This window comes from Nymphaea colorata, chromosome 7, assembly GCF_008831285.2.
Source record: "Nymphaea colorata isolate Beijing-Zhang1983 chromosome 7, ASM883128v2, whole genome shotgun sequence".
Classification (NCBI taxonomy): domain Eukaryota; kingdom Viridiplantae; phylum Streptophyta; class Magnoliopsida; order Nymphaeales; family Nymphaeaceae; genus Nymphaea; species Nymphaea colorata.
The window spans coordinates 15,764,774-15,792,113 of NC_045144.1; the positions used below are offsets into that span (position 1 = coordinate 15,764,774).

The following is a 27,340-nucleotide window of genomic DNA, read 5'->3' on the forward strand; positions in this document are numbered from 1 at the left end:
GGGGATAGTTCAAATTTTTATATTTTCATATTTTTAATTCATCTCGGCCATCTCGGCTCTTATAAATATGTGCAAAACACCCTTTCATTATGAATAAATTCTTTTGAGCACATTCTATTATGAAAAGATGAATATAAATGGAGCCATGAACTGTTGTTTTAATGCTTCCGATACCCACTCATGCAAGCGATGCTGCGATAGTTACTAAGTTAATTATGTACGTAGTACCTTCTTATAATCTGAAACGAGCGCGCAATCATGAGAAATAAGTCAAGCTCCAACTGCCTGCATTGTTCTACCTTAGAACGAACCAATATATAAATAAAGCCTTCATGATTTTTTGCTGTAGAAAAATAAGATTATAACGTTTGTTTCTTAGGTATTAGATGTTTATCTTGAGTGGATACAACCCACACCTATGATTTTCACCTCATTGGCTCTGTATCTTCATTACAATTAAATATTTTCAGTATACACTACAATTTTCATAATCCTTTTCAAGTCCAAACCTGTTTGTTCAGTGCGAATGGGTTGTGTAACAAGTTTCAAAAACATTACAGGAATTCAATGTAATCAGATCTTTCTGTAGCTGTAGAATTCATAAGCTGCCACCAAAACAAAAACTCATGCTCGAAGGATTCACATCCGTATATCAATAGAATATGCCACAGAGAGCTCATTAAACACGAGTCTTCCATCAGATCGATTACGTGGAGATCGTTTTCTATTTCTACCTTCCTGTAGCTTCTTTTCCCATATTCCACATTTACAGAAACGAACTCAATGCATGGGGAGAAGCAAATACCCCTCAGTTATGTACAACCTGAGAAGTTATCTCATATGTGCTATCCTTTTTTTCCGACAGAATCCTTGAGATCTGAAGGCCCCTTATGTACAACCTGAGAAGCTATCTCATATGTGCTATCCTTTTTTCCCGCCAGAATCCTTGAGATCTGCAGGCCCCTGCTGAAGGCTTGATTGAAAAGTAAGCGAGTCTGGAACTCTGACATGAAAGGGAACCATGAGAGAACCGCGATGGGTGCAAATATTATGAGCCCCATTATATACTCATATGTCCTCGCAAGCTCCTTAATGGATTCCCACAATCCAATTTTTCGAACCACTGGCCTGCAAGCTGGGCCAATCTGATAGACAGACCAGTATTAGCATATGTCAATCAAAAGCTCGTTAGACATATAAATGGATCAAATTCATAGACAAACATGAGAAAAATGAAAAGGAAGTATCCAACAGAAAGAAAAAGAACACAGAATACCCACAAGCAAAAAGGCCCATCCTGTTGGCAGGAAACCAAGCAAGGCAGCAAACACGTCTGCAATGGTAAGGCCACAAACTACGAACAAGACAGTGAGAACAGAGACGAATCCAAGGAAAAGAAGTGCTTTCAAAATCCTGAACATGAGCTGAAAGTCGGTACCAAACTTTCTTCTACCCATTGATACCATCTGGCAACAAAAATTCAATTGAAATTGTCTTAAAATGAAAATCAAAATCGTCACAGAAAGCTAAATGAAGGTGTCTTTCCCATATAATTGTCCTTAGAAGCGAGGTCAGAGTCCAATCATGATCAAACAAATATATCAATGTAATCCATTTTCAAGTTCCTAGTTCTCAGGCATTATTTTCATCATGCTTCCTACATTCTGTAAACTGTAACCAGATGAACTTCACCCTTTTATTACAGCGAACTCATTTCATATATTCCAACCACATGCTTCAAGAAAATATCTGCAGAACAAAAAAATATGAATATGTCATGTCAATCAAACAAATTCATCAGACATAAATACCTTTAAGACCAATAAAACAGTCGCCATAACCAGCCATGACAGCCCATAAACCTGGCAAAATAGAAATAAGTTTCAGCAGACAAAAAATGGAAATGTGAAACAAATGTATTTGGTCCTGTCAAGGAATCACTGCATTCACACAACTTACTAGAATACTCTTGTTGTGGTGGGCTATGTTGAGATGATAAACAATGCCATACTGATAGATGAAGAAGCGCAATGCCAGAAGTATCTCCAGCAGACGCCCTCTCATATCTGTATATTTCAGGTGAACTTGTTCCTCTTCCCACCAGGATTCCCAACTCTTATCTGCTTGAATACCAATACCCCCACGATTTCCAACCCACCGTGTCCAATCTGTGAAATCATCTACTGTTTTCTGCCATTCAAACCCTGACGGATTGAACACAGAAGGTGCAAACAACCAAGATGCAACCAAGAACCACATAGAGAACGTTACAAAAAGATAAACATTTGAAGTCGAATATGATGTGCCGTAAACCTGATAAACAATCAACAATATCATTAATTCAAGTCCTTTAACAAAGTGGCTGCGTGAATACATCCGGTAATTAGCAGCAAATTTTAGATGCTCCACTCCAAACCCACGGCCAGTAGGTCTGTATTTGGCACCGCCATGCAATATTGTCCTGCCATAATAATGGGCTTTTGTTCCAAGCTGGAAGGTGAAGAAAACAGGGGCTAGCTGCAACTGCATGATGATAAATTCGCCAATAGCAGTACGAAATCCTTTCTCAAGTCCAATCTCCATTACCATAGGCAGTACAAGCAATAAACCAAGCTGAAAGACAGATTGAGTAGCCAAAGCAGATTCAAGAGCTTTGCTTTGCTGGCTGTTTGTATGCCTTAATAATTCTTTTTCCAGGCCACTCAACACCAAATATAAGCGTCCATAAAGGAAAACATAGACAATCAGCACAGTCACCTAGGAGAGATTTGAATATTAGACTATATCACAAATGTCAAAAAATTAGATAAGAAATTGCATCCATATTCGAGATGGTCAAAATGTATAGTCTGGGACACAACATATGCTAACGCAATAAGCGCATAAAGCACTCTCCTATGGTTCAAGAGATGAAAGAACTGTGGCCTCTAATCAGGTCCTTACCCAGGCCATCTTTCGAAGTACAATGAACCATATATATCCCATAAGTTTCATAGCAAAGATAAACAAAACATACCATGCTACTGAAGTAAAATCCAACTGTTGTGAAGTAGAATGATAACATCCTGTAGAAGTCAAAGCGGCGGCCTAATCTGTAAACATCACGGCTCAGAGTCTGTTCTCCATTTCCATTGGAGACCTTTGCTTCAAAGAGTGAAATCTGATTCATTCCAACATCACGACCCTTTCCAACTTGGATATATTCATGATGAGTAATATTTCCTCCACGAAGTGTGGAATTGTACCCTATGCAATTGTAGATCGTTAACAACTTAACATCATAAATTTAAATTAAGCAGAAACAACCTCATAAACAAGAGACGCACATATTACCTGAAAATATGTCCTCACTCAAATTGATCCCTTTTGAAGCTTTGCTTATGCCACCTCTTGTTAGGTGAAATATCCTATCAAAAATATCAGGATGGCCATAGTGGAAGCGTACTCTGAAATGACATCCCAAATCAATTCAAGGACAGGTATGTAATCTATAAAAATAAAAATGCATCAACAGAGAAATTCCATGATTCTAAGCAATGCTCCTATTGGGCATGCCAAGCAACATGGTCTAAGCAGTACTCCTATGGGCACACCAAGCAACACCACAACTTCAGGAAATTTTTCCTGGTACTGCTACATTTGTCTGAGATTCATCCACACTGTAAAAGCATGAGTAAAGAACAGAATTCCAACGTCAAGAATATAAAAAAGATGGATAGGCATTACGCCTCAGCCATGCAAATGCACGTCACCCAGGAGTATTCCCAATCTAAAACACTAAATTGGGACCACAAGAAATAGAGGAAATTGCTTCTTTAAGCTTCATGATCTTAAAAAAAAAAAAAAAAAAGAAAAATTTCTCTTCTAATTTCTCTTCTATGCATGTCAAGGATTTTTAGATGAGGACTAACATTCACTATAGAGGAAGGATGAGAAAATATGTACATCTTCAAGGAAGACCCCTTCTATTCATGTTCTTTTGTCTTGACGCCATCATTGGAGTCTACTAAGCCTATTTCTTGTATGGGTGTCTCCAATGTGTATAAATATAATAAGTCAAACTTTGGAATGAATATCTTGGTCATCACGGGTGCTCCTTTCATGAAAAGCTTGTCCGATGCATCACAGACATAAATTCCACGAATCCCACCATTAAATTTTGATGAAAACAATTGCTCAAGTTGTCAATTATGTAACAGAATGGTGTCACAGTTCAATTAAATAAATAAAAGAACTTCAAGACCGACTAAAATCATTCTCCAAATGTGGAAGTCCATTATGTAATTTTTTTCACTAATGAATACTCTCATTAAACTTAAAATCGTCTGGGCGCATGCTATTTACTACTGATCACCACGACAACATAGTTTCAAAAGAGAGAAATGCAAACACCTTTTCTTATTTTTTGGGTGAAAGAAATGTAATGCAACTGATGAAATCTCCATTAACATAACATATAACAGAACAAGATATGAAAGAACGCAGCAGAAACCATGTTGAGAGTTGAAACGGTTAAATAGATGCATGTCCCCTTCTTAATAAATATGCAAAATCTGTTTTATGTCAGGTTTTGAAGCAATTCCATGCTTCAAAATGCACTAGAGAACCACCTAGATGTGCTTTTTAGTTTTTCCTTTCCCAGCGAGTTTTCCAACTCTTAGAAGTGATACCTATGCAAATATCCGATTTCTTTATTTTTGCATATTCAAATAATGATACCTATGTAGCATATTCAAATAGAGATATAATATTAAAGTCTCAATTTGAAAGCTTAAAGTGGGTGCATGCATGAATAAGCACCAAAAAAATACAGCTGAATGACAGAAACAATCAAAGTGCCAAAGCTATAAAGTTAGATGGAATGTAGTTGATGAAAGTTTATCACATGTTGGAAGAAGAAAGTTCATAAAATGAAAGCAGATGCAGCTGCTTGCTGATGTCATTGTCATGTGCCATATGAGAAGATAATAACTAGGAATCATATGAGTGAAGGATACATTACTTGAGTGGATTTGCTAAAACTCGCTGTCCAATAGTTACAAAACTTGTTTCTTGATTTGACATGAACCACGCAAGAGATGAAACACTGTAACACAAGAAAAAGGTCAAAAGCATTGATTATATCAAAAAGTTCAGGAAAGGAATAATTGAGCTGCAGCAAGTTGTTCTTCATAAACATAGAGACAAGCTTCCTTCTACATAATGAAAAGTTAAAAGTGCTAAACGAATTGTTGAAGAAGCACTCAATGCTAGAGGTCTACTTGAAGTAAAAGAGGTTCTACAACTCAATAGGAAGGGAAGGGGGGAAGAAACGCCACATGATGAATTCCTCATGAGTATCATTATTTTATTATTGGTTAGAGTATAGATGTAGAAGTTTAACAAGACAATCTTTAACAAAAACATTAAAATGCATCCAGGAACTGCATCCACTCAAATTCTAAGAATCAAAAGGTAAATATGTAATGCTGATAGACATCAGATTAAAGGATCAATCCAGCCACAAAACTCAGGCACACTTTGAGTGCCAGTCGTAGACAGTTTTTACAAGGTGCGGACAACTTTAAACATTTAGACAAATTGGCACTTGTATAGGAGAGGGTTTTAACATAGAAGGGTGGCTCACTAGTCTCTTTTTAAAACCAAAGGAGAGAGAGCCTGGATCTCTTGGTACGACCTATTACCTGATGTCTGTAGACCCTTTTAAGATGCGCAAACTACAGCTATGTCTTGCCTAAAATGACATATAAAGTAAAGATCGACTATGCAACACTAAAACCATGTTAGAAACCTGGATTTAGCGCTGAACAAAGCTTTAAAAAACCAGCTTTGGTGTCAGTAGGTTTTTAACATGGTGTTTAGCATTACTACATGGTAATAAGTAAAAAATGCACAATTTCATATAAGAAAATTCCTATTTACAATGAACACACTTCTACAATCCGATAGAAATGGTTGAGCTATCAAGCTTCCATTACAACAAAAAAAGTTCATCTTTAACAATGCCAGTGCATGAAAAGCCGGATCTGAAACCAGCCCTAAGATAATCTGCCTGCCTGACATAAGCAAGCAAGTATCGAGATACCACAGAATCCAAGTCAAGGAACTTGGTTACTGCCAACCACAGAATCCAAGTCGAGGAACTGGCTAGCTTACTTGACATCAGGATAACTTTTTTTCAAAAGAAAAATTTTGCACAATTAGTGTACAAACTAAAACGATTAAAACCTATAGAGAGTGTTATAAAAAACATGCTACAAAATGCAAAAAATAAACTTCGTAGCATAGGGCATGCTGAAATGCTTCACCACACAGTTAAATAGCACAAATCAGAAAAAGAAAAAGACATATGTCACATAGCATGCAATAGCCTACAAGATTAAGTGTGCCTAACAAATGAGAGCAACCTCTTTTTTTTTTTTTTCCTTTTTTCTTTTTCCAAATAGGGTTAGATCCCACCATTGACCAACATTTAGCTTACTAGTCTACAAAAATCTCAAATTAAGGGGTAGTTGCAATTGAACTAGGGCCACCCTTTTGTCTTTCTCATTCATTGGATGCAACTCCACCCACGAGTTTCCTCCAACTCACATCTGCCAGGATGTTGGCAAGTGTCTAGCAAGACACAAACACTCCCTCCTTTTCTTTCTACCTTTTTCCCTCTTTTTTCATTTTCTTTCTTTCTTTCTTTCTTTCTTTCTTCTTCTTTCCTTTTTTTCTCTTCTTTCTTTTATCCTATTGCCGTCATATATTTGAAGCAAGTTTTTTAGATCAAAACTTAGTTGAGAATATGATCACTTATAAAGTTTGTGATGTTTTCAACTTGGGAAGGCATATTCTATTATTCTACTATTCATTGATCATTCTTATACTTAATGGTTCTAGCTTCTTTGTACTAGACTATGATTTGTTTGATTTCTATTTTTCATTTTTTGAAAAATATTAATGTTTTAAGCTTGGAGCCTTATGCCTCACTTGATAGCTGGCATTGCACTATGTTATGCCTCAATGCTGTTGAAAACATTGTGTACACATAAGATTATGGAGAATCGCTTAAAAATCAAGAAATTTGTTGTTTGAGGTTGGTGTTGAAGTCGACTGTCAAAAACGTCCTTTTGAAATGAGTTCTAGTGAAGCAAGACTCAGACATGGAGCCCAGGATGACATTTCCCACTTAAGCTGTCAGGCATCTAAGTAGTGTATCTAGGCACTAGATCTGAGTTAAGCAGCCCATACAGCACCGCGTTCTGCTTTTCACTACATTGGAATATGACTAGTAGAAGAGACTAGAGAAGCTAAAATATGATTCATCAATAACTACATGAATTGTAAATTAGACCAACTATACCCAAGCTGAAACAATAATGACATCACCCTTTTCGCTGTTAAAATTTCAAAAAAAAAAATGCTCACCTTCCAGTAAAGATATGTTCTCTCAGTCCTAATATCGTTGGTGGTTTTAGTCCATGAGGTTTCGAGAATTCTTGCAAAACATTTCTCATTTTGAAAGCTTCTTCAAGGTAATTATCCTACAAGCAAGAAATACAGAATGAGAACGAAGTAGAACAGCTTATTGCTTAAGCTTTTCAAACATGCATACCTGGTTCATGTCAATAGTTTGCAGTGCCTCTCCACGTGTGAAAATTATTGCATGGTTTTGATTTTCAGGTTTCCCTTCACCAATAATTGGAGAACCAGGCAACTTGATGCGATAAATTTCCTAAAGATTCATCCAGATACAAATAGGCAATAAAGAATCTCAAATACAGTTCAACATAACCATATAGTGCACTCGAGCTTGCAAAATGACAAAAGTACATACATTTGGAGGATCATATTGAAAGGGAACTGTTTAAGCTCTAAGAAGAAGAGAAAAAAATAAACAATAGAAGCTGTTAATGATGCAGAGACAAGGACATACTACAGTATGAAACAAGGACAAGTATGCCCGTATTACATGCCAAGCACACCAAGTTGAAGTTACTGGACATGATGAAGAAGAGAGAATAATATATCAAGCAAAGGAAGCTTCCATCTCTCTTATTTTGGAGTATCAGGTCCTTCTAGCATATGATTCTCAATTAAGGAAGCCCTAATTTCTAAGTACAAACTTACAAGAACTCTCATATCTCTATGATCAGTGTTATCTGTCGTACGATGCAGGTATCGTACGATATGGACGATACACCCCCGTATCGTACGATACGGCGGAAAACATAAAAAGGGGCCCGACAGCCCTTTTTGCGTTATGTTTTAAAGTTTAAACACTCCTCCATCTCTTCTTGTGTCTAAAGACTCCAAGAGACTTGGGAGGGAGAGATTTTGCCCATTTTCATTAAAAATCACTGAGGATTCATCGATTTGGGAGATATTCTCGTTGAATCATGAAAGATGATAACTATATGTTTTGAACTTATGAAATTGTGATGTAATCTAAGTCGTAAGACTCCAAGTCCTAAGACTCTAAGTCTTAAGATTTTATAAAATTTTCAAGTTTAAAATTGTGATGGATGCTTATTATGTTATTTTGAACCTCTGATTTCTTATGTTTGAATGTGTTGTTGATATACATGAATGTTACTTATGTATGATAATGTTTTTTATATTGAATACATTTTTCTTGATTTTTGATTTCTTGTTTATTTTTTTTAGGATTTTTAGGATTTTTCTCTTTTTTTAATATTTTTTAAATTAAAAAATATTAATTTTATGATACGCTATGCTACATTTGTGATACATTACGACGTATAGGTCGGCCCCACCAATACGCGTTACGCTACACCTTTCACAACATTGTCCATGATAGTTCCACTGTGTTGAAGAAGAAGACTACACTACAAAGAGCTCCATGCTCCTGGCTAAGGGCCCAAGCTTAAGTATCGCGTGCAAAGTTCACTTGTTTTCAGCCTGCTTCAAGCTTGGGAAAATAGACAAAAAACTCACGCACCTGCCCTAGCTCAACCTTGCAAATGAACCTTGTCTCAATACATAAATAACTTTAAGCATGTTCAGTAATGCTTCTTTGAGTTTGTATTTGTGTCACACAGATACTCCATTTTGATTCCAACACTTATTGTGGTAACCGGTTATGTGATTTGGATTGGATCCCATTTGGGTCGGACCCAGATAAGGCTATAAATAGATTGAAGGCTTGAAGGTCTTAGTAGGGAGGTATCTGGTAATAGAAGGTCATTTCCTCTGGGAGGAGAGAACCCTAATCGCGGATCAGCGTCAACTTGGGTAAGTTTTGAGGTTTTTTATCTGTGTGTGCATTGCTCTTGCAAGTACCTTGTTAGTTGGTGGCTAACAAATGGTATGAGAGCCGGTTCTAAGGGTGCAGTCGGCAAACATTGTAAATGCACGATTGGAGAAGATGGAGATTTCATCAGCAAGGATTTACCAAACAACAAAAGGCTTGAACGAGATGTGGGGGACGATAATAGCATACATACTACAAGCAGATGCGTCTGAAGCTTAAAGAGGTTCTTGGTAAGAACTGAACGATGATGCTCTTTCAAGAAGGGGAGTTCACGCACAACTAAGGACTAATTCAAAACCTTCCAACACTGGACTTGAAGAAGACGATAATCATATCTCAACCTTGAGAGAGAATGCAAACCAGAGAGATGTCAACCGTGGATTTGCTACCACAAGGCGGGATGATGGAGACATTATTTCTCCATTTCGTGCCTTGCCACAACCGGTCGTGTAGACCAGCACCAAATCAGAGAAAAAGACAAAAGTGTTGAAGCTGGAGGCGATTTCTCAAGAGAGGCGGACAAAGCAGAGGACGACTTTCCACTCCCATTCTGCTCAAAGAGAGGAGTCCTTTGCCATGGCGATAAACAGGGTATGCCATCTAAATATGAGGGGTGTGTCAACTACATCGTCGACCACCATATCGGCAAATATGACACCTACAAACCACTAGAAATTCAAGAGGCATGTCGGCTAGAAACCGAGTGATTCTTCATCCAGATTCCAGCACATCAGGAGGAGGAGGATCATTTGGCGAGGATTAGAAAACAAGAAATGCAACGCCAACATCTAGGTCCCTTCTACAGAGGATTCCAAGATATGCTCTGTTCGGAGGCCAAAAGTGTCAAGAGGAAGAAGTAAAAAGGTTGTTGCAAGGGACTAGTCGACCAGCCGAGAAAGCCTCATGGCCACATATTATGGATATATGGCAGGGAACAAGGCGAGCAAAGGTGTCGACTAACTCAAGGAGAAGGAGTCACAAGATGGGGGCCAGTCGAACAACAATCGTCGGTCTAAATGAAGAGATTTCAGCTCTAGACCAAGCACCCACAGTTGACTCTAAAAACAGCCAGGAAGGGGTTTTCTCTCTCTCCCATGAAGAGGACAAAGGTTTAATACAAGGACGAAGGCCAGAAAACTTGAGTTGAGTTCTTGAGACGTCGAAGCATGCAGGGTCCAAAATTGGTGTCGTAGATGTGGCACATCAAGCAATGGAGTAGAGGAGGTGCACTATGGGTCTTTGGGGAAAACCCTAGATGATGCCGACAAAATGAAGAGGAAAGATCATGAGATCAAAGATGAGTGATTTGGCAAACTTAACCATGAAGGTACCGACGATGATGGCACATACGCAAAAACTAGAGAAGGAAGGCTAGTCTCTGAAGGCAACAGGAGAGAGGAAGCTGCAGACTGGCTGGGTTGAAAAGATCGATGGAAGGTGCGTCTGAAAGAGCCATTTTATCATACAACATGTGGGGCAATCCAAACGGCACAGACGCTTTAGTGCAAGGTCATTTTGGCACTGTTGACGTAGCTTGTATTTGAGTCACCTTTCCGGGTCTGGATCTGGACCCGATCCAGTGTGTTATGTTAGGGTCCTACTTAACCTGTGTAAACCCTAATTTCAGTGTGTGAATGAGAATCTAAGAGAGAGAGTGTATGGTTGCTAGTGGGCACCAGTCCTCCTCACTCGTGGTTTTTTCCCTCTTGTTGAGGGGTTTTCCACGTTACATCTGTGTGTGTTTATTGCTCTCTCGTTTTTACTGTTTCTACAGGCACCAACAGTCTGCAACACAATACCCCTGTTCCACCAGTAAATTCAGTACGGCCGCTTGCCATCGATGCAGTAGCTGTTGTGAAAGGCGATAGACTTTGACAAGGAGAGGAGGAGCATGGTAATAACAAACTAGATGGGTCTATCCGCACCCAGCTCACCATCACAAAAAAATCTAGGTATGCATGGAAGTGGGGGTTACAACAAGAGGTACTACCATTTCAGCCCAACCCTCAGTTGCTCTATGGCCTTCTATATTTACTTCCCTCCCTCTGTGGACTCTCAAAAGCTTCTCGTGCTCTACTGGTGGTCTGGACTAACATGCTCAGCTAAGAACTTTATCATCAAGTCCAAGGCTCAACGTGCAGATTCTATCGACGGTGTTGCATTAATTGCACCAGATACATTACAAGAGGTCTGAATGTGGAAGGAGAAACAGATAGCTGGGACTTTGGTGTGGGTGCTGAATTTTTCTGAAAGCTACAAAAGAGAAATGGAAAAACTGGCGAATGTATGCTTATGTTGTCAATGAGCTGCCTAAGCTTTTGAAAATGATAATTTTCAACAGCCATTGTTAGGACAAGATAAAAGTGATTTCTGTAAGAATACAACACCCCTGGTGTTTTGAAGAGGGACGAAGATTGCCACCCTGTTTCCATTCAGCTACAGAGATATGGGCCTGGGATATAATGCTCACGTCGATGGGTTGGTGGCCAAGAGTGTGAAGAAGTGTGCCACTTGGCGGTAATGATGCACAACCAGCTTCAACCATACAACTATATTCTTTTTTATACAGCTCATACAGTAGAAAAAGAATTTTTTTTAGGATTGATGTTATTATGGATTAACGCTCTACCAAACAAAGTTTCAACCCAGATACAATTTTTCTTACCCAAGGAAACTTGGTTGCAGTTTGAATTTGGAGTTGACTTTTGCATGGATGACATCTCAGTGAATGGATGACATCTCAGTGAAGTCAACAAATGTCTTGATACATGTTGAAAGGTGGGGCACTGTTGGAAATGCTGAAGGAGAATTGGCAGATGTCAAAGTCAGCTCCCTGCCCTCTATTTTCCATGCTATATTGAGTGGTTATTGGAAGGCAGCTACCTTCTTGTCTTCAATTCGTAACAAAAAATTGTTACCCATGGCAGGACAAATTTAACGACAGAGTGCATAGGAGGCTCCCTTGGTATCCATTCCAAGAAACTCAGGGGTTTGGAGATGTCGCTAAAATATCCAAATCTACACTCAGTTATGGCCAAGTCAGCACACTATACTTACTTTTGTAAAACAGCAGCTAGAGAGGCTCATGAAGTTGATGAGACAGAGTTGAGATCGGTCCTGTTAAAAAGTGAAGCCTCTTGATTTTCTTCTACAGGTAAACTCATGTTCTACATTAACCTGAAGAGCAGGCTTCCCTTGCAGCTATTCAAATACGACAAAAAGAGGAAGCTATGGAATGAAAATTCCATTAACCCAGCTGCTGGCTTGCATTTACCCGTGGTGCTGACTGGTGTTAATTGTGAGGAGGCTTCTGAGAGCGAGCAGCAGAATTTCAAGTGTGCACGTACACTATGCAGAATCGTTGAGACAAGTTCTTACAGTTGGCAGTCCACCTGAAAGCAAGGAAGGAACCTTTGACATTGGCGTTCATTTCTCATGCTCACACCTTGAGGTCAAGGTGTTTTCCAAGGGGGGAGTATTGTTAGTAAACGGTTATGTGATTTGGATTGGATCCCATTTGGGTCGGACCCAAATAAGGCTATAAATAGGTCAAAGGTCTTAGTAGGGAGGCATCTGGTAAGGTCTTAGTAGGGAGGCATCTGGTAATTGAAGGTCATTTCCTCTGGGAGGAGAGAACCCTAATCGGGGATTAGGGTCTACGTGGGTGAGTTTTGAGGTTTTTATCTGTGTGTGCCTTGCTCTTGTAAGCAGCTTGTTAGTCGGTGGCTAACAATTTGTCCCTTGGAATAGAAATGGTTGCACCCCTCTATACAATTCCATATGACATAAGATTTGTAATCACAAGTTCAAATCCTGCTAGTGCAATGTTGAAATGACATTGTCTTAATGAAAAAAATATACTTAGCCAAGGCAAGATAGGCCAGGCTTGAGTTGTTTAGGTAATAAGAATTAATCTGCATTCAAGGCAATCCAAAATAGAAAATAATTTCAACCTTGGCTAATCTCAAACAAGGCCATGTTCAATGAGTCCAAAAGTTTCACAAGCCTGTTACCATAGTATGATATGAATCCCACCCCAGCTTGAAAATTAAAAAGCGATCGCGATAAATTTTAGAACTAGCAGATTATAAGGTAGACATTTAGTGATTTAACATTACTAGAAAGCATGAATGGTCAAAAAAGGAAAAAAGTTACTGTTTCAAGCATGTCAGCAAATGAAGGAAGCAAGTTGACATGTTGAAGTGACATGACTGTAAAGAAGATCTTGCTTAGCATCAGGAATTTAAATCTTATCAAATAAGAGATCGATAAGAAGAAGATGAGAAAATTCAAAAAATTACATCAAGTGAATTGTAAAAGTAAAGAAAATCTGTGCAAGGAATCCAATTTATAGAAGTTGGCATAGTCTAAACTTCACTCTAAACATGTAAGCATGTGTAGAGAAGCCAAGTTGGGGAACATAAATGTTCAGCAACAATAACGAGTAAATCCACTCAGAACTTTATATTATCTACCACCATAGAAAATGATTGACATATGCACGCACAGAAACAGGATAATGTGCAAAAAAGTTTGTCAACTTAAAAAGTGTAAATTTACTAGGCCAGGAACATCCTTTTCTTTTAAGTTCATAAAAATATGATCTCATGCACATTAAGCTATCAATAATAACCTCTTCGATAATCAATTTCGAACCTTTCATCATATTTCATCTGAAACTTATCCAATTTTCATAATGTGCCTCATACATTATAGTTCCTTTAGATAGTTGAATCTACTCTTAAGTAGCTGTTGTTCTTGATCTTTAGATAACTTACAAAATGAAATACTAACCAAGTAAATATTAATTGCTGTTGGGCATACAGAACCAAATTTCCATTTCAAAAATTGTACCTCATCTCGCTTTTCATATCCTTTAACAAGTACCGAGTAATAAACTTTTTCGGTTCTTCCATTAATTGTCTCGTCTCTCTCATCGACATAAGCCACCCGAAGTGAAGGATGTCTGCCAATTTTTCAAAAAGAAAACAATTTCAGTTGCATAGCTGTATAACTAAACATTGCTGACACATTCAAGCAGTACACATATGCATGTATGAGTTTTCCACCTTCACAGATAAGGAGATAACTCTGAAACAGAAGAGACTTTCTCCATTAAACAAACATAATCACGACAGTGAAATATGATTATAACATTTAGAACGTGTTATCTTCAACTTTTTCTATCCTATTCCCAATGTCATTCCTCTGGCTTCTCATTCTTTCAAATTATTCCATCTCTTAGATGGCAAAATACTATGATATATTGAGAATATGAGATTCTATATATACCAGAGAAATACTGTGATAATCTCAAAAACTCTTGAAGCTACTTTTGCATTATGCCTATTTCTAAAATGAAAATCTGTTTTTTTCTTCCTCTAATGCTTTGTAGTTCAAGAACGATGTACCTTTTATTTACATTTATATGGAAATTTAATTATCAAATCATGTCCTCTTCTCAACCATTAGTATTAAAAAGGAACATTTTAAAACCTTTCCACTACCCAGGTTTTCCTGAAATGTTCCCACGTTTATCAAAAAAAACCCTGTTTTATCAGGGTTTTGCCTTTTCAATATATTTTGGTATACTAATAATTGTCATCATGACCATCATCTTTATGTTTGTATAGTTAATTAGCAATTCTTGATAAAACAAAACAAAGCATAAAAAATTATAGAGTGAAAGATGCATATACTTACTCTAACATAAGATTTAAGATGTTTAACGAGCAGCTCCTGTCACGCGAGTCACTGGATTTCTTCTGTTGACCATATACTTGGCAAGAAACAACAAACGTGAACTTCATATCTGCAATGGCCAGCAGTGGTAAATTTTGCTGCTCAAGATATTTTTCAATTGATACTTCTCGTCTATCTCCACCTAATATTTCTGCACCAAAAAACAATAAACTAAAAATTAGTTTATCAACAATAAGGCTAATACCACGAAATAGTGATCAGAGACATTAGATACATATGGAAAGTAATTAAAAATGCAGAAGCATATACTGTAATTTTATCTTACCACTGTCATCTGCCATATCAAGGAAACACTGAAGTGCCAGTGCCCGTCTATAGTACATCATGCCTCTTACTGGAATAAAAAGAAATGAAGGAAATAAGTGAACGGTTGCATGTACTAAGATTAATTCATTTATAGTGTTACATGCAAAAAACCTGTACGACTTAGTGTTTGAGCTCGGTAAGAAACCCAGCGACAAAGATCATCCACGTGCTCCCTCGGTATAGGCTTATCTTTCGATAAATTACAACGTTCTAGAAGATTGCTCCACTCATCTAGAATTAAGAAGTTATTCAATACTCAAGCAATAAAACAAAAATTAGAGATTTTCAATGTAAAGCTTCAAGAAAAAGAATACCTGGGTATATCTTCTGGAGATAAAATAAGGTTGTTATTCCGTCCTCATTTTCTTTTTGAATATCATTCTCAGATAACAAAACATCCTCCTTAAAATATGGAGTCAAAACACTAACAAATTAAATGCAAACAACACAATGGTCAATAGATTCTCCATTTATGACAAGCAAATGTGTGCAATATTTCAGTACATCAGATGTTGAATCTATAATAAGAAAATAGAGTAGCTGATACAAGATGGAAGGGAACTGCAAGAATTTGGCCTTACAACTACTTATGAAATCACAATAGAATGCATAAACTTATTTTTGGAAAACGTAATTCCAACAAAATAATTTTCAAAACACACCCTAACTACTCTAGACTCAAACTTTTGGGTGTACATGCTTTTATTTTGACTGAAACAAATGAGAAGATTCATTGTGAAGCAAATTCTAATCAGGCATCCCCAATGCTCTAGGCATTAACACACCCCACCGCTCTTGTGACAGATAAGTGGTCTTTCACTTTGTCTACTCAATAGTATTGTACCCACTTTTTCCACTTCTAATGCCTGCTAAGCCTCCAAGTCACGTTCTTTTTCTATTACTGTGATGAAGTAATGTCATGTTCCAAGCAAAAAAGTATGACACTCAGGCAGAAAAATGGTCGGTAGGAAAGGAAATAAAAGCACTTGGGGGAATTATCAGATCAAAGAAAGACATTTTTATCTCAACGAAAGCATATGGTGGATTTACTGAATGAAGTTAGAATGCTTGGCAATAATAAATTATATACCAAATAAAGGAAACTAATGAAAATGGAAGCAGGAACCAGGATCTTGATATATAGCACCAAACCACCAGATGGAGTCTTTAGTAGATACAAGAGGAGAAGAAGAAGAAGAAGAAGAGTGGACTGCTCGTGCAATAGAGAGAGAAAGAAAAAAGGGCAGCAGCTTGGCGCCTGTCCCTTATCATTAATATATACTAATTTGTGTTACAATTAAATACACAAAACAACAATAATTTACAAGTATGCCACCGCCCATTATGTGTGGGCGTGTGGTGAAGATGGGTCGGGTCTGGGTTGACCCGAACACCATCTAACAATCTTAACTGGCTTATCTATCATGCTATCACCAAATCAACTATTCCCTATACTGTCATATACTGTCAGATATCACTAGTCGTGAGGGAGCTATGTCACCAAAGTGCGGGGTGCAGGTGCGGGTGCAGGTGCGGGTGCCGGTGCTAGTGCGGGTGCAGGTGCGGGTGCACCACATATCAAAAAATTTAGGCGCGGCGGTGCGGCGAAAGTTTTTATCATTATTATTATTATTATTAATTAATTAATTAATAATAATAATAATAATAATATATATTAACATTGATAACTCTGCATTAACAATTTAACCAGGACATTGTAACCCAACCTCTACCACCAAAAAACCAAACCAGTGCTTGGCGATTAAAGAAGCATTGGATGATTTTCTAGGGATTAAGGCTAAGTTGGGTAGACTCGGATTTGATCCAAGATATTACAGTAAAATCAGTGGGTTTCATGAGAATGTCTTTTTTTGGTAAATACAAAAAAATTGGAGGGCTTATAAGTAACGACCATATAAACTTTAAGTAGCTAACCCTAACCCCATTCTTTTTGCTCGTGGTCTTCTTCCCCTTTCAAGTTTCAACAAGCGCCACTCTCTCTCTCTCTCTCTCTCTCTTTGCAGAATGGCAGATCTCGTGGGGGAGGCGGGAGGAGAACTGGAAGCCCGTTGGGTGGAAGAAGCTGCAAATGAGGGTCTGGATTGACGATTCCGATGGTGAATGAGAGGATGTTGGAGCAGGCAGCAAGGAAGAAGAAGGAAATTGCCACGAAAAGCCACCTACTATAACTTCGATCGGGTGCTTGTGGGGTGCGAATTTGGGTCGCACCCACATCGTGTAGACGCGGGTGCGGTGGCCCAAAAGACGCACCCTGGTGACTTAGGTGAGGAATATGCATGCTTATGTCTACAAAAAAAAATTGCGATACTTGAACAAAAAACTTGGAGAAGGAATCTTGGATACAGGCCATGAACATCTAGATATTTAGGTCTACATAGATCAAGATTAGGCTTGAGATGTAGCCGATGTAAGGTCCAGTAGTAGTAGTAGTAGTAGTAGCAGTAGTAGCTGTCACACAGGTGTGGGGTGCGGTTGTTGGTGCGGGTATAAGTGCAGGTGCTGCATTTTCCAAAAAAACATGGGTAGCCCACATCAGGGTTATGAGAGTCAACAAGGATATATATATTTAATTGTGTCTAAATATATTTATGTATAAATAAAATTGTCTACAAACAATCAAACTAACAATAAAATTGTTCACAAGTAATAAAAATAGCAATCAATGATTAATAAACTATGATTTTATGAATGATTCAATGAAGAAAGCAATTTGTTTGTTGCTGCAACCAAGTTCACCCGAGAAGCACCCAAGCGACACCCAACACAACTTGGGTGCGGCAGCTTTTTTTGAAGAGTCTGTGTTACTTAGAGATGTAGTAGTGGTTTATTATAAAGGTTGGATGACACCTAGAGATACTAGAGCTTTATGAAGCTTGAGAACTCCACAGAAAATATGAAGCTTGAGCAAGTTCCGTTGAGCACTTGAAGACACCTAGATTAAGATCCACAAATTTTGGGCTTATGACCAAGAATAAACCTGTAAAGCAGTGACTTTAACAATTTCCTACTTACAATGTACAAATTTCTGAATGATATTTTCTGATTATAAATGCTACAGCATTTTATTCTTTTGGCTTGTTAACTCCGTGAACAACAAGAGAACTCAAATTCCATTTCTGACTGGAATCAGTCTGAAGTTCTCTGAATATGATTTTTTATCTCTACACCAGTGAAGAGTCAGAACATTTGGAATACATTTTTTTCATTTTTCTTTTCTTTTTCCTTTTACATTAACAAATGAGGCAATCAAATTTTTTTGATAGGTTGATCATAAATAAGAAAGAAGTCAAAGAACACAACAATCATAACGCAATTTTTATTGCCACTTCCAGTGGAAGCATTTCATGCAGTCTCTTCCTTGGCTGCTGTTTATCTAAGTTACGCTAAATAACCAACAAAGATTTAGCTCTTCTCAGCTGACATATTTTCAGGAGAAACCTGGCAATTTACAAGGCCTCCTTACATCATGTTAAGACAGAAAAACAAGATATTAAAGTTTAGACTGATAATCTACTGATGCAAATAAATAAATAAATATTAAAAATAAATAAATGTTGAAACCTTCATTGAAATTTATTGCATAGAACCAGGAAATCAGTAAGGATACGAAAGAATAAATAAATTACAAATGTCATAAAGCCTTGATAACAGCAATAAGAACCAAACATGAATATTATCAAAGAATAACAACAGCAGAATAACAGCCTATCATGCAGGTAAATTATATATTAAAAACCAGACCTGAATGACACCATTTCGTGAACTTTTGGAGCTCTTGGGATTTTCATGAACAAGGAATTTGTAAAGAAGGTAATGCGGCGTCTAGCGTCCAAATTCATAGGAACATTAGCCGCAGATTCTTTGACAGTCAAAAGCAAGTGCATTCTGGAAACCTGAAATGTTTCTAAATGAATAAAAGACAAAACTTGGGAATGATCAAAGTCATAAAAAATTACACATTACCTCGAAATACCAATGTCCTTTCTTAATGAGGTCAATATTTATTTTTGCGAACTTCTGATCTTTATTGCTGCCAGTTGAATCACCCTTTTGACCCTGCTTGTGCACGAACATGCCTTCTAGAAATCTAAAGGGATAAATTTGTCAGTGCTTCTATGAGATGCAAAGATTTAGAAGCTTTCTTATTAAAATTCTTACCCGTGTCCCTCAGCCATAATATCTTGGGTAATAACCTCTACTACATCTTGAAGGCTATTAATCACTTGAGTTCTGTCAGTCACTATATTGTCATCAGAAGCATTCTTGAGCAGGCCAAGAAATTTCTCCAATTTATTGCTCAGCTGAGGCAGCCCACTCATTCGAAATTTAGACAGGAAACTTTGATCTTTGATGCTAGACTCCGCTTCAATGCATATTCGTTTTATAACTCTGGAAGAAGATCGTCCATAAAATAGTATTGGAATAATCAATGAGTTCCATAAGATTCTATGGATGGGTTAAAAGGTACTAGAAGGAGAACCAAAGCATGAAGGAAATAATCACGAGTCTAATCTCTCGACCTAAGTCACAAGGGCACTCTAGTAAGGGCCACGTACCTGCATTGCTATACCCGTACCTAAAGTGAGCATTTGGACACACTTGGGTACTTTTTAGCTCAAAGCTGATCCAAACTACTTAATTTTAATTTACCAGTTTTCATTCTGTTTTCAGAGTTATTGTTCATAAACATACAATGTTTTTCTTTATATCACTTGTTTATTTAAATGTTGCCCTCATTTGGATTTTTTTGTGTGTTAATTTGCATATATATAATATATATATATATATATATATATATATCATGTTGTATCCCTGTACCCATATTTTCCAAAGCTATTTGTGTTTATGCCCATATCTCTGTACTCATACTCATGTGACTTAGCTCTTGATAAGAGCGCAGCCAAAAAATTTTCGTTACAGGGGCCGAACTATCGTTTCAAAATTTTAAAAGGGGCAGAAATATAATTTTTCAAATCTTTTATACAGGTTAAACTAAAAATTTTAAATTTTATTTGCAAAATTTTGAATTTTTAAAAATCTGAGGTGGGGTGGGAATGGCCCCTAACAGTCCCCCTGCCTCCGCCCCTAGCTGACCTAGCACCAAACTCCAGGCAACTGGACCAGGTTGTGGTAGGAGGGTAAGCGTTCAGTGCTCACATGTATGTCTGCGCCTATTGGTTTCTGTTGATGTGGTAGAAAATTCACCTCCCCTTACATCTCCAAGTAAAAGATCAAGAACCTTAATGGTCAAGCTTAACTCATGGATCCTCAATAGTTAATGCTATAAGTTTTACCATCCTCTCAAGATGCAAGCTGGCAAAATTATTTAAGAGAGATAACTATTATGTTCACTTATTTACATGGTTTTATTGATTGGAAGCAAAGGAAACTGCGATCACTGAATATTAAAAGGACAATTAACAAAACATTGGAAGAGGAAATACTGGAATCGAATTTTACTTGCAATTGTTTGTTAAAGGTTATGTTTTCACCATCTTCGTGAACTTTATGTATTTCCATAAGATGCATACAGGGGCCCTTAACCCCAAGATTCCAAACCTAAGTCACATGGGAGCGACTAGTTCATGCAGGTAGGAACATGGCAATTTTGAAAAATGTAGATATAGGGGTATAGCAGAGAGAGAGAGTGTGTGTGTGTGTACATAATCATGCATGACCTTTTAAATTGAAGCAAAAAAATCATAAGACAAACTTCAAATATAATACATCAGACAACATTACTTTATAAGTTCAATTGTTCCTACATATAAACCATTAAATTAATGTTAAAAGCATGAGAAAATAAAGCTAAAGGTCAAGCCTTTCACTTTAAATTTGGATCAAACTGGGTCTGACCCAGGTGTATCCATGTCTCAAGACTGGCCACAATGACATGGATATTGCCAGCCATTCCACATATCCATGTTACATAGTTGCAAACATGTCAGTCTACAATTATTCATCATAAGAAAAAACAATTAATAAATGACTAAAGCATGAACAAATTAAGATGTAGCAATTCCAAATGATGGCCTACGGCACATAAAGTGAAAACTTAAAAGACAGTGAACACCATTCTGATTCTCGATGCCTGCCTTCCTGGGGCTCTCACTCCAGCAATCAAGATCTCTTTCGGTTCGGATAGGACTACATAGTGCACATGAAGGTAACCATACTCCCACAAAATCAGAAAATCAATTATGCCACCAGGTCTAGGAAACATTTAAAGGCATCCCTAGAAAGTTCTTAGTAAAGAATTTTCAGGAACAAAATGTAGTATATTCCTTGAATATTAAAATGTGTCTTAACATCTATAGGCACATCTTTACTTATGGGACACGTGTAAAATTAGAACAGGCACTAGGCACTATTTTTATCTTTTGTGGAGCTAGAAAGGTTGACTCCATAAGGGGTGCAGAAAACCTAAGTGCTTGCTAAGTGAAGTTTCCTTTCCTCTAGTTTATGTTCAATTCCTCTCTCCTTTCTAACTTTCAAGTTTCAACAAGTTTTACAAAGATATTATTGGTAGCCTGACATATAGAGCTCAAAAATTATCTTTCATCTCTTTGACTCCTGTTCTTTCTCTAATAAAATGGCAATCAATGACAACATGCTTCAACCAGTACTCAAAAGAAAGATTTGCTGCTAACAGTAATGAACCTTTTTATTGCTAAACCAGACCAGCTGATAGACCTTCCAGATGTTTTTCAAATTTGCATTTTTCTTTCATAAAAGTAAGATATAGGAGCCATCAATTCCCAAATTGGCATACAAAAGCAATTGTACTCAAGATATGTTCAAGATCATGAATCAACTTAGTGTCAAATGAGTCAAGCATCAAATTTTCATTGTCAACAGTGGGCATGTCCTTGTGACAAGGTTAAGAAGCACATGCTTGAGGCTTATGCCATTATCATCACAAAAGTAGGTCAGCAAACAGAAAAGAAATATGGATGTCTTGAACAACAAGGATCGTCGAGGAGACGGTAGAAGGCAATCACCATCCATGCTTGTATTACAAAATGCATTGAAGGTAGAGCATGTATTTCTGCATGTTACTACCTGCTATTGAAATATTTTGTGGTAAACTAGAGCACGGCAGCTCTATCACTTCAAATTTTTTTTTATCTTATCTCTCTGTCCATCCTCCCAGTCCTCCTACCAACCTAGCACCAATTCTCGATGCATAAAGAAAATGAAGAATTATGGAATATGATAGTATGAATTAATATTCATCAGACTAATGCTTCTCTCCATATCGCTATCTCCATGGCCATGTTTAATGCATGTGATCAAGGTTTTAAAACCCAGTGACTCGGGACTTCAATCAAAGTGAATTGAGTCAATTGACTCAGTCACTCGGCAGGTCAACTCAGTCCCTCAGCCTGGTTATGACAACTTCATTTTTTCATAAAGCATATTTTCAATAAAATAGTGCTTTTGATTCATTATAAGACTGGTATATTACACATAAAATGTATAATAATTATATGCATGTATAGTATACAAGCTTTAGTAGTATCTTTACTACAAGTCTACAACTATATATATTATATATATATATATATATATATATATATATGTGTGTGTGTGTGTGTGTGTGTGTGTGTGTGTGTGTGTGTGTGTGTGTAGTACAGTGAAAACTGGATATGTGGTTTTGGTATCATTCATAAACACATTTGTACACGTAATATGCACATTTAGATCATATCCATAGATAACTTGGTTAAGCCAACCTTCGACTTGGCCAAAACTCGGACGATTTGGCCTAGTCATCCCTTGACTCGGCCTAGTCATGGCAATTCCTGGTTTTCCATTTTTTTTGACGAGGAAGAGGACTGAGTCAACTTGGTTGACTTGGCTGGCTTTTAAACATTGCATGTGTTAAAGGTGACTAAGCTAATGAATACTACTTCAAGAAATAAAGTCCTAAAGGAAAAAATAAAATTAAGGGAAAAAGAAAAAACCTTTCTAAATCAAATAAATGCTTACTCTTTTTCATCTTCTTGCTCCAATATGTCACAAAGCAATGCTCGAAACGTCTCATAGAACTCTACAACGGCAGAAAGCATGTAATCATCTGATTTGATCTTCTTAAATAGCCTTTCATCTAGCTTCCCTTTGAAATCCTTGGCCATTTCTATTGCAGCAGGTATCTGTTGCACAAAAATGAGAATGCCTTTAATATGAAAGTTAAAAAAATAACAGAGAAAAAATTAATGTTCAAATGATGATACGAAAAATTGACATTCAAATATTGATACCTTACTGACAAGAAGAAAAGGAGGCCACTGTACAACAGAGACAGCCCTTGGAGGATATGGTACAAGCAATAGATCACGCTCCCTATAGTGGCAAAAATACTAGGCTTAATAAAATCAACAACAGCATCAGCAGTAGTAATAGTGATATTACTCATAGAAGCTACTATGCAAGTTAAGAAAAACAAGATGTTTCTGCATATTGAGAAACTTAACTTATTACTGATCAGATCCTCATCACGCAAGCAATATATGAACTCATTCCACATATACTGGAATTTTGCAACCTTCTTCCGTTCTTCCTGAAAAGAAACATGGCATGGTACTTTTAGATTCTAATATACCGTGGACAAGATACATACAAGTGTCTAAGAACAGGGTGCACATTTCTTCTATTGTGAATGCATTGAATGTAAATAGATTAGGTTGGGCTCTAGAAGTCATTCTCATATTACTGTTTCAGAATTTTTAAAAAGAACAGACGAGTACCATGTTTTCTCTATTATCATCTTCATTCTTTGGCACAAGACATTCATTGAAAACAACTGGCACAGAACCAAATCTTGACCGCAACATCCCAAGAGTCCGGATCTAATGAGAAGCATAAAACATTCCAGATCAGTGAGAAGAAATTGGAAAAAATTAATGCAGCTTTAAGTGCAGAAGCGGTTGCAAACCAATAAAGCAATCCAACCCTATGGAGAAAAATTAACGAAGCAAAAGGAGATGCTCATAAAGGCTACACGAAATTACACATTAAGAGCTTCCATCTTCAAGAAAATCTTATTAATAGAAAAACAAACATGTGCACAGGTCCAAGGTAACCCAAAAAAAGCATGATGTACCAACCTCACCAAGGTGACTAAAAGCACCACGAATGCCTCCGAATATTGTTGAGAAAATGGCATACCATATCTGTGCATCCATAAAATAAACCTGGCAAAGAAGTAAAGTGAATATCAAGCAAGAAAAAATAAGAATGAAATATGACAGCATAAGTATGAAGGTTACTTTCATACCCACAGAAACATACCAAGATAATTGGTGCCCATATGGAGATCACAACACCTATGTTATGCTTCACTGCATGTTCGAGCAAATTAGCCAAAAGCTTTTGTAAAATAATGGAACATAAAAAAACATATGCTGATATAAAATTACCATTTGGAAAAAATTCGTGCCACTCATAATTGCCAATTCCCATGCCAATAATTATCCTAGTTGGGTCAATCAATGGTTGGATCTGCCAGAAACAACTTAATTATGACCATCCAATTTTCAAAGGGATACAACACTGGAAGAAAGCTTTCATTTTGTGTGTTACACCTTTAAACTTGCACACATGTATTCTGACAAGCATTCCAACAAAAGAAAGTTGAGAAAACAAGCATGCTGGACAGCACACATTTTTCATATGCTGACCTGTAGATGCTGCTTTCTATGGTTGTGATAGTGGCACTTCTATATAAAGTAAGACAACTGAACAATGGTTCCCACATGGTTATAGCTGATGAAGCGTTGCTAACAGCATGAGTATGGAGACTCCACATCTAATTTTGACTATTTGAACAAATGGGCATCATGACCTTGATGCAGATGTAAGAATGAGATAAAATGCAGGTATCCTTGACATGAGACATTCCACATGAATTAGGATGCAAGAACAAGTTTGTGTGTGTGCACAAATGTGTATGTTTCCATACATAAGACATTCCACATGAATTAGGATGCAAGAACAAGCTTGTGTGTGTGCACAAATGTGCATGTTTCCATAATGTGAGCATGTGTATGTGGGTGTGTGTATGTATTTCTGTGCTGGTGCATGTATGTTAGCATGCATCATGAATGTGCATGCATTGGCATGCATCAGTATGTAAAAGCTGCACAAGCTTGCCCAGCTGAACTATAAAGTATATACAGTGAAATGAAATTTTTACAATTTTATGGACAAAGATCGCTGATAGTACTTAATCAAAATCCACGGCTTTAAGAATATTCAAATAGGAAAAACAGATGACAAAATGATAAATGCTAAATGCTAATAAAGAAAACAGCATATGCTAGATCCCAGTTACCACCTCTACATAGTAGCTGAACGCTAGTTTGCTGATGAGCAATAGAATCCAGAAGAGTGTGTACCTGATAAAACAATAACAAGAATAAGAAGGAACAACATAACAGCTGCAGCATGTAAAGTCCATAAAAGAAAATTTGAAGAGACAAGGAGACTTACTTGAGAAGTGACACCATACTCTCATGCATGCCCCTTCCAACGTACAACTTTGACTAAAGTCAAGCAGAAGAAGAATGTTAAGCCAAATAGAGATCAATTGATCATCATTTGCAAAATATTGCAGGAAAGACAAACCTGTGCCCACCACAACAAGAAAACAATGATTCGCCAATTTGACCGCTCCAAGGCTCTCTGAAGAAGCGGAACCATAAACAGGATAGCAGCTAAGATATTGGGTATTAAATAAATTGCTACAAGAAGACCATATAATGACTGGCTTTTAAAGCTGCTAGTCCAACTGCTGAAAAGTCTGACCAGCCCGGTTGGATTATCCCATGAAGCACCATAGCTAAATGGAAGCACCACCGCCCAAACAGCTGCCACCACAAGCTTAAGGATGTATCTTAATATTTGTGAGAAGGACATGCTTCCCCAAGCCTTCCAGCAAAGAACTATATCCAGTAGTGCTGCAATTTATAAAATCAATGAAGTCATAGAATAAATTATTAGCATGACAAAGATGTAAAAACATCACTAAGGATGGTCAGACCTTGAACAGTCCCAGATAAAAAATAGCAAGGTCACATGCAGAATGAAAGGCAATAACAATCTCCTTGTCATCAATGAAGTTTGGCCTGAGACAAGAACACTTTGCATCCTAACCTTGACATAAGAAGCAAACTAAATCATTATTCAGAAAATCATGTCCTTAAACCCAAAATGTTCAATTAGACACTTTTCTCTTGTCTTTCCAAGTTATATTAAGTTCAAACATTCAATCCGTAAGTTTTGATTTCTTTCAAATTAGCATATCCATGAAAAGTAAGTTTGATAAAGCCTTAGTAAACAGGGTCCTTATGCGTGCTCAAACTTGTTAACTCCAGAATTTAGAAATTAGAAAGTGAAAGCAGAAGTGTGATCTTGATTGTTTAATTACATTGCTGCAGATTAGGGGAAAACACAAGCTAGCTAGAGTTTGGCTGCTTGTTCTTGTATTATTATTATGGCTAGAGATCAGCTTGCCCAGCAGAATCATGCTCGTGTTTGTGGAGTTTGGCATAGCTGAGTTGAGCTTAACATATTTTTCTTTTCTTGGGCAAAGCAAGAAAAAATAGCATGGGAGCCAGAGTAACCACCTTAGAGCTTGATTCAGAGATTATAAGTGCAGCTCAGGTTTGAGTTGCTCAAATCCATTAAGAACCCTACATGTAACTTTACAAAAATATCCAAAGCTATCACATTAATGTCCAATTTTTAGGATACTGTAATCCAAAATTTGGAAGAATCAAACTAATATGAACTGGATAAAGTAAGGAGACCATCCTGATCTGGGATAATTAATGGTAACTGAAACTTGAACTGAAATGGTGATGTCGCAACTCATAATTATACCCATCTTGGCACCAACTTCGTTCAATTCAAACCCTCTTCATCCGTCTATCACTGAGATGACTCTGAACTGCATTTGTACCACTATCATAAATGTCATTTTGGATT

The 27,340-nt window shown here is 37.2% G+C and overlaps 1 protein-coding gene across 1 annotated transcript in view; it reads right to left on the minus strand.

The window, feature by feature from the left end:
- Window positions 1-446: 446 nt before the first annotated feature.
- The window catches only part of LOC116257609 (callose synthase 7-like), a 38,126-nt gene continuing 11,232 nt past the window's right edge, over window positions 447-27,340 (minus strand). Inside the window, exons 15-41 of the mRNA XM_031634543.2 lie at window positions 25,979-26,310; window positions 25,844-25,896; window positions 25,689-25,749; window positions 24,772-24,853; window positions 24,644-24,693; window positions 24,460-24,546; window positions 24,100-24,201; window positions 23,827-23,912; window positions 23,614-23,695; window positions 23,342-23,505; window positions 19,508-19,738; window positions 19,313-19,436; window positions 19,091-19,242; window positions 15,643-15,752; window positions 15,440-15,559; window positions 15,288-15,356; window positions 14,963-15,152; window positions 14,114-14,225; window positions 7,601-7,720; window positions 7,414-7,529; window positions 5,003-5,086; window positions 3,334-3,446; window positions 3,017-3,246; window positions 1,960-2,757; window positions 1,812-1,862; window positions 1,281-1,466; window positions 447-1,145 (exon numbers count right to left, since the gene is read on the minus strand). Of these exons, the coding sequence (XP_031490403.1) occupies window positions 846-1,145; window positions 1,281-1,466; window positions 1,812-1,862; window positions 1,960-2,757; window positions 3,017-3,246; window positions 3,334-3,446; window positions 5,003-5,086; window positions 7,414-7,529; window positions 7,601-7,720; window positions 14,114-14,225; window positions 14,963-15,152; window positions 15,288-15,356; window positions 15,440-15,559; window positions 15,643-15,752; window positions 19,091-19,242; window positions 19,313-19,436; window positions 19,508-19,738; window positions 23,342-23,505; window positions 23,614-23,695; window positions 23,827-23,912; window positions 24,100-24,201; window positions 24,460-24,546; window positions 24,644-24,693; window positions 24,772-24,853; window positions 25,689-25,749; window positions 25,844-25,896; window positions 25,979-26,310 (4,205 nt within the window). The 3' untranslated portion in view covers window positions 447-845. The remainder of the gene's footprint in view (window positions 1,146-1,280; window positions 1,467-1,811; window positions 1,863-1,959; window positions 2,758-3,016; window positions 3,247-3,333; window positions 3,447-5,002; window positions 5,087-7,413; window positions 7,530-7,600; window positions 7,721-14,113; window positions 14,226-14,962; window positions 15,153-15,287; window positions 15,357-15,439; window positions 15,560-15,642; window positions 15,753-19,090; window positions 19,243-19,312; window positions 19,437-19,507; window positions 19,739-23,341; window positions 23,506-23,613; window positions 23,696-23,826; window positions 23,913-24,099; window positions 24,202-24,459; window positions 24,547-24,643; window positions 24,694-24,771; window positions 24,854-25,688; window positions 25,750-25,843; window positions 25,897-25,978; window positions 26,311-27,340) is intronic.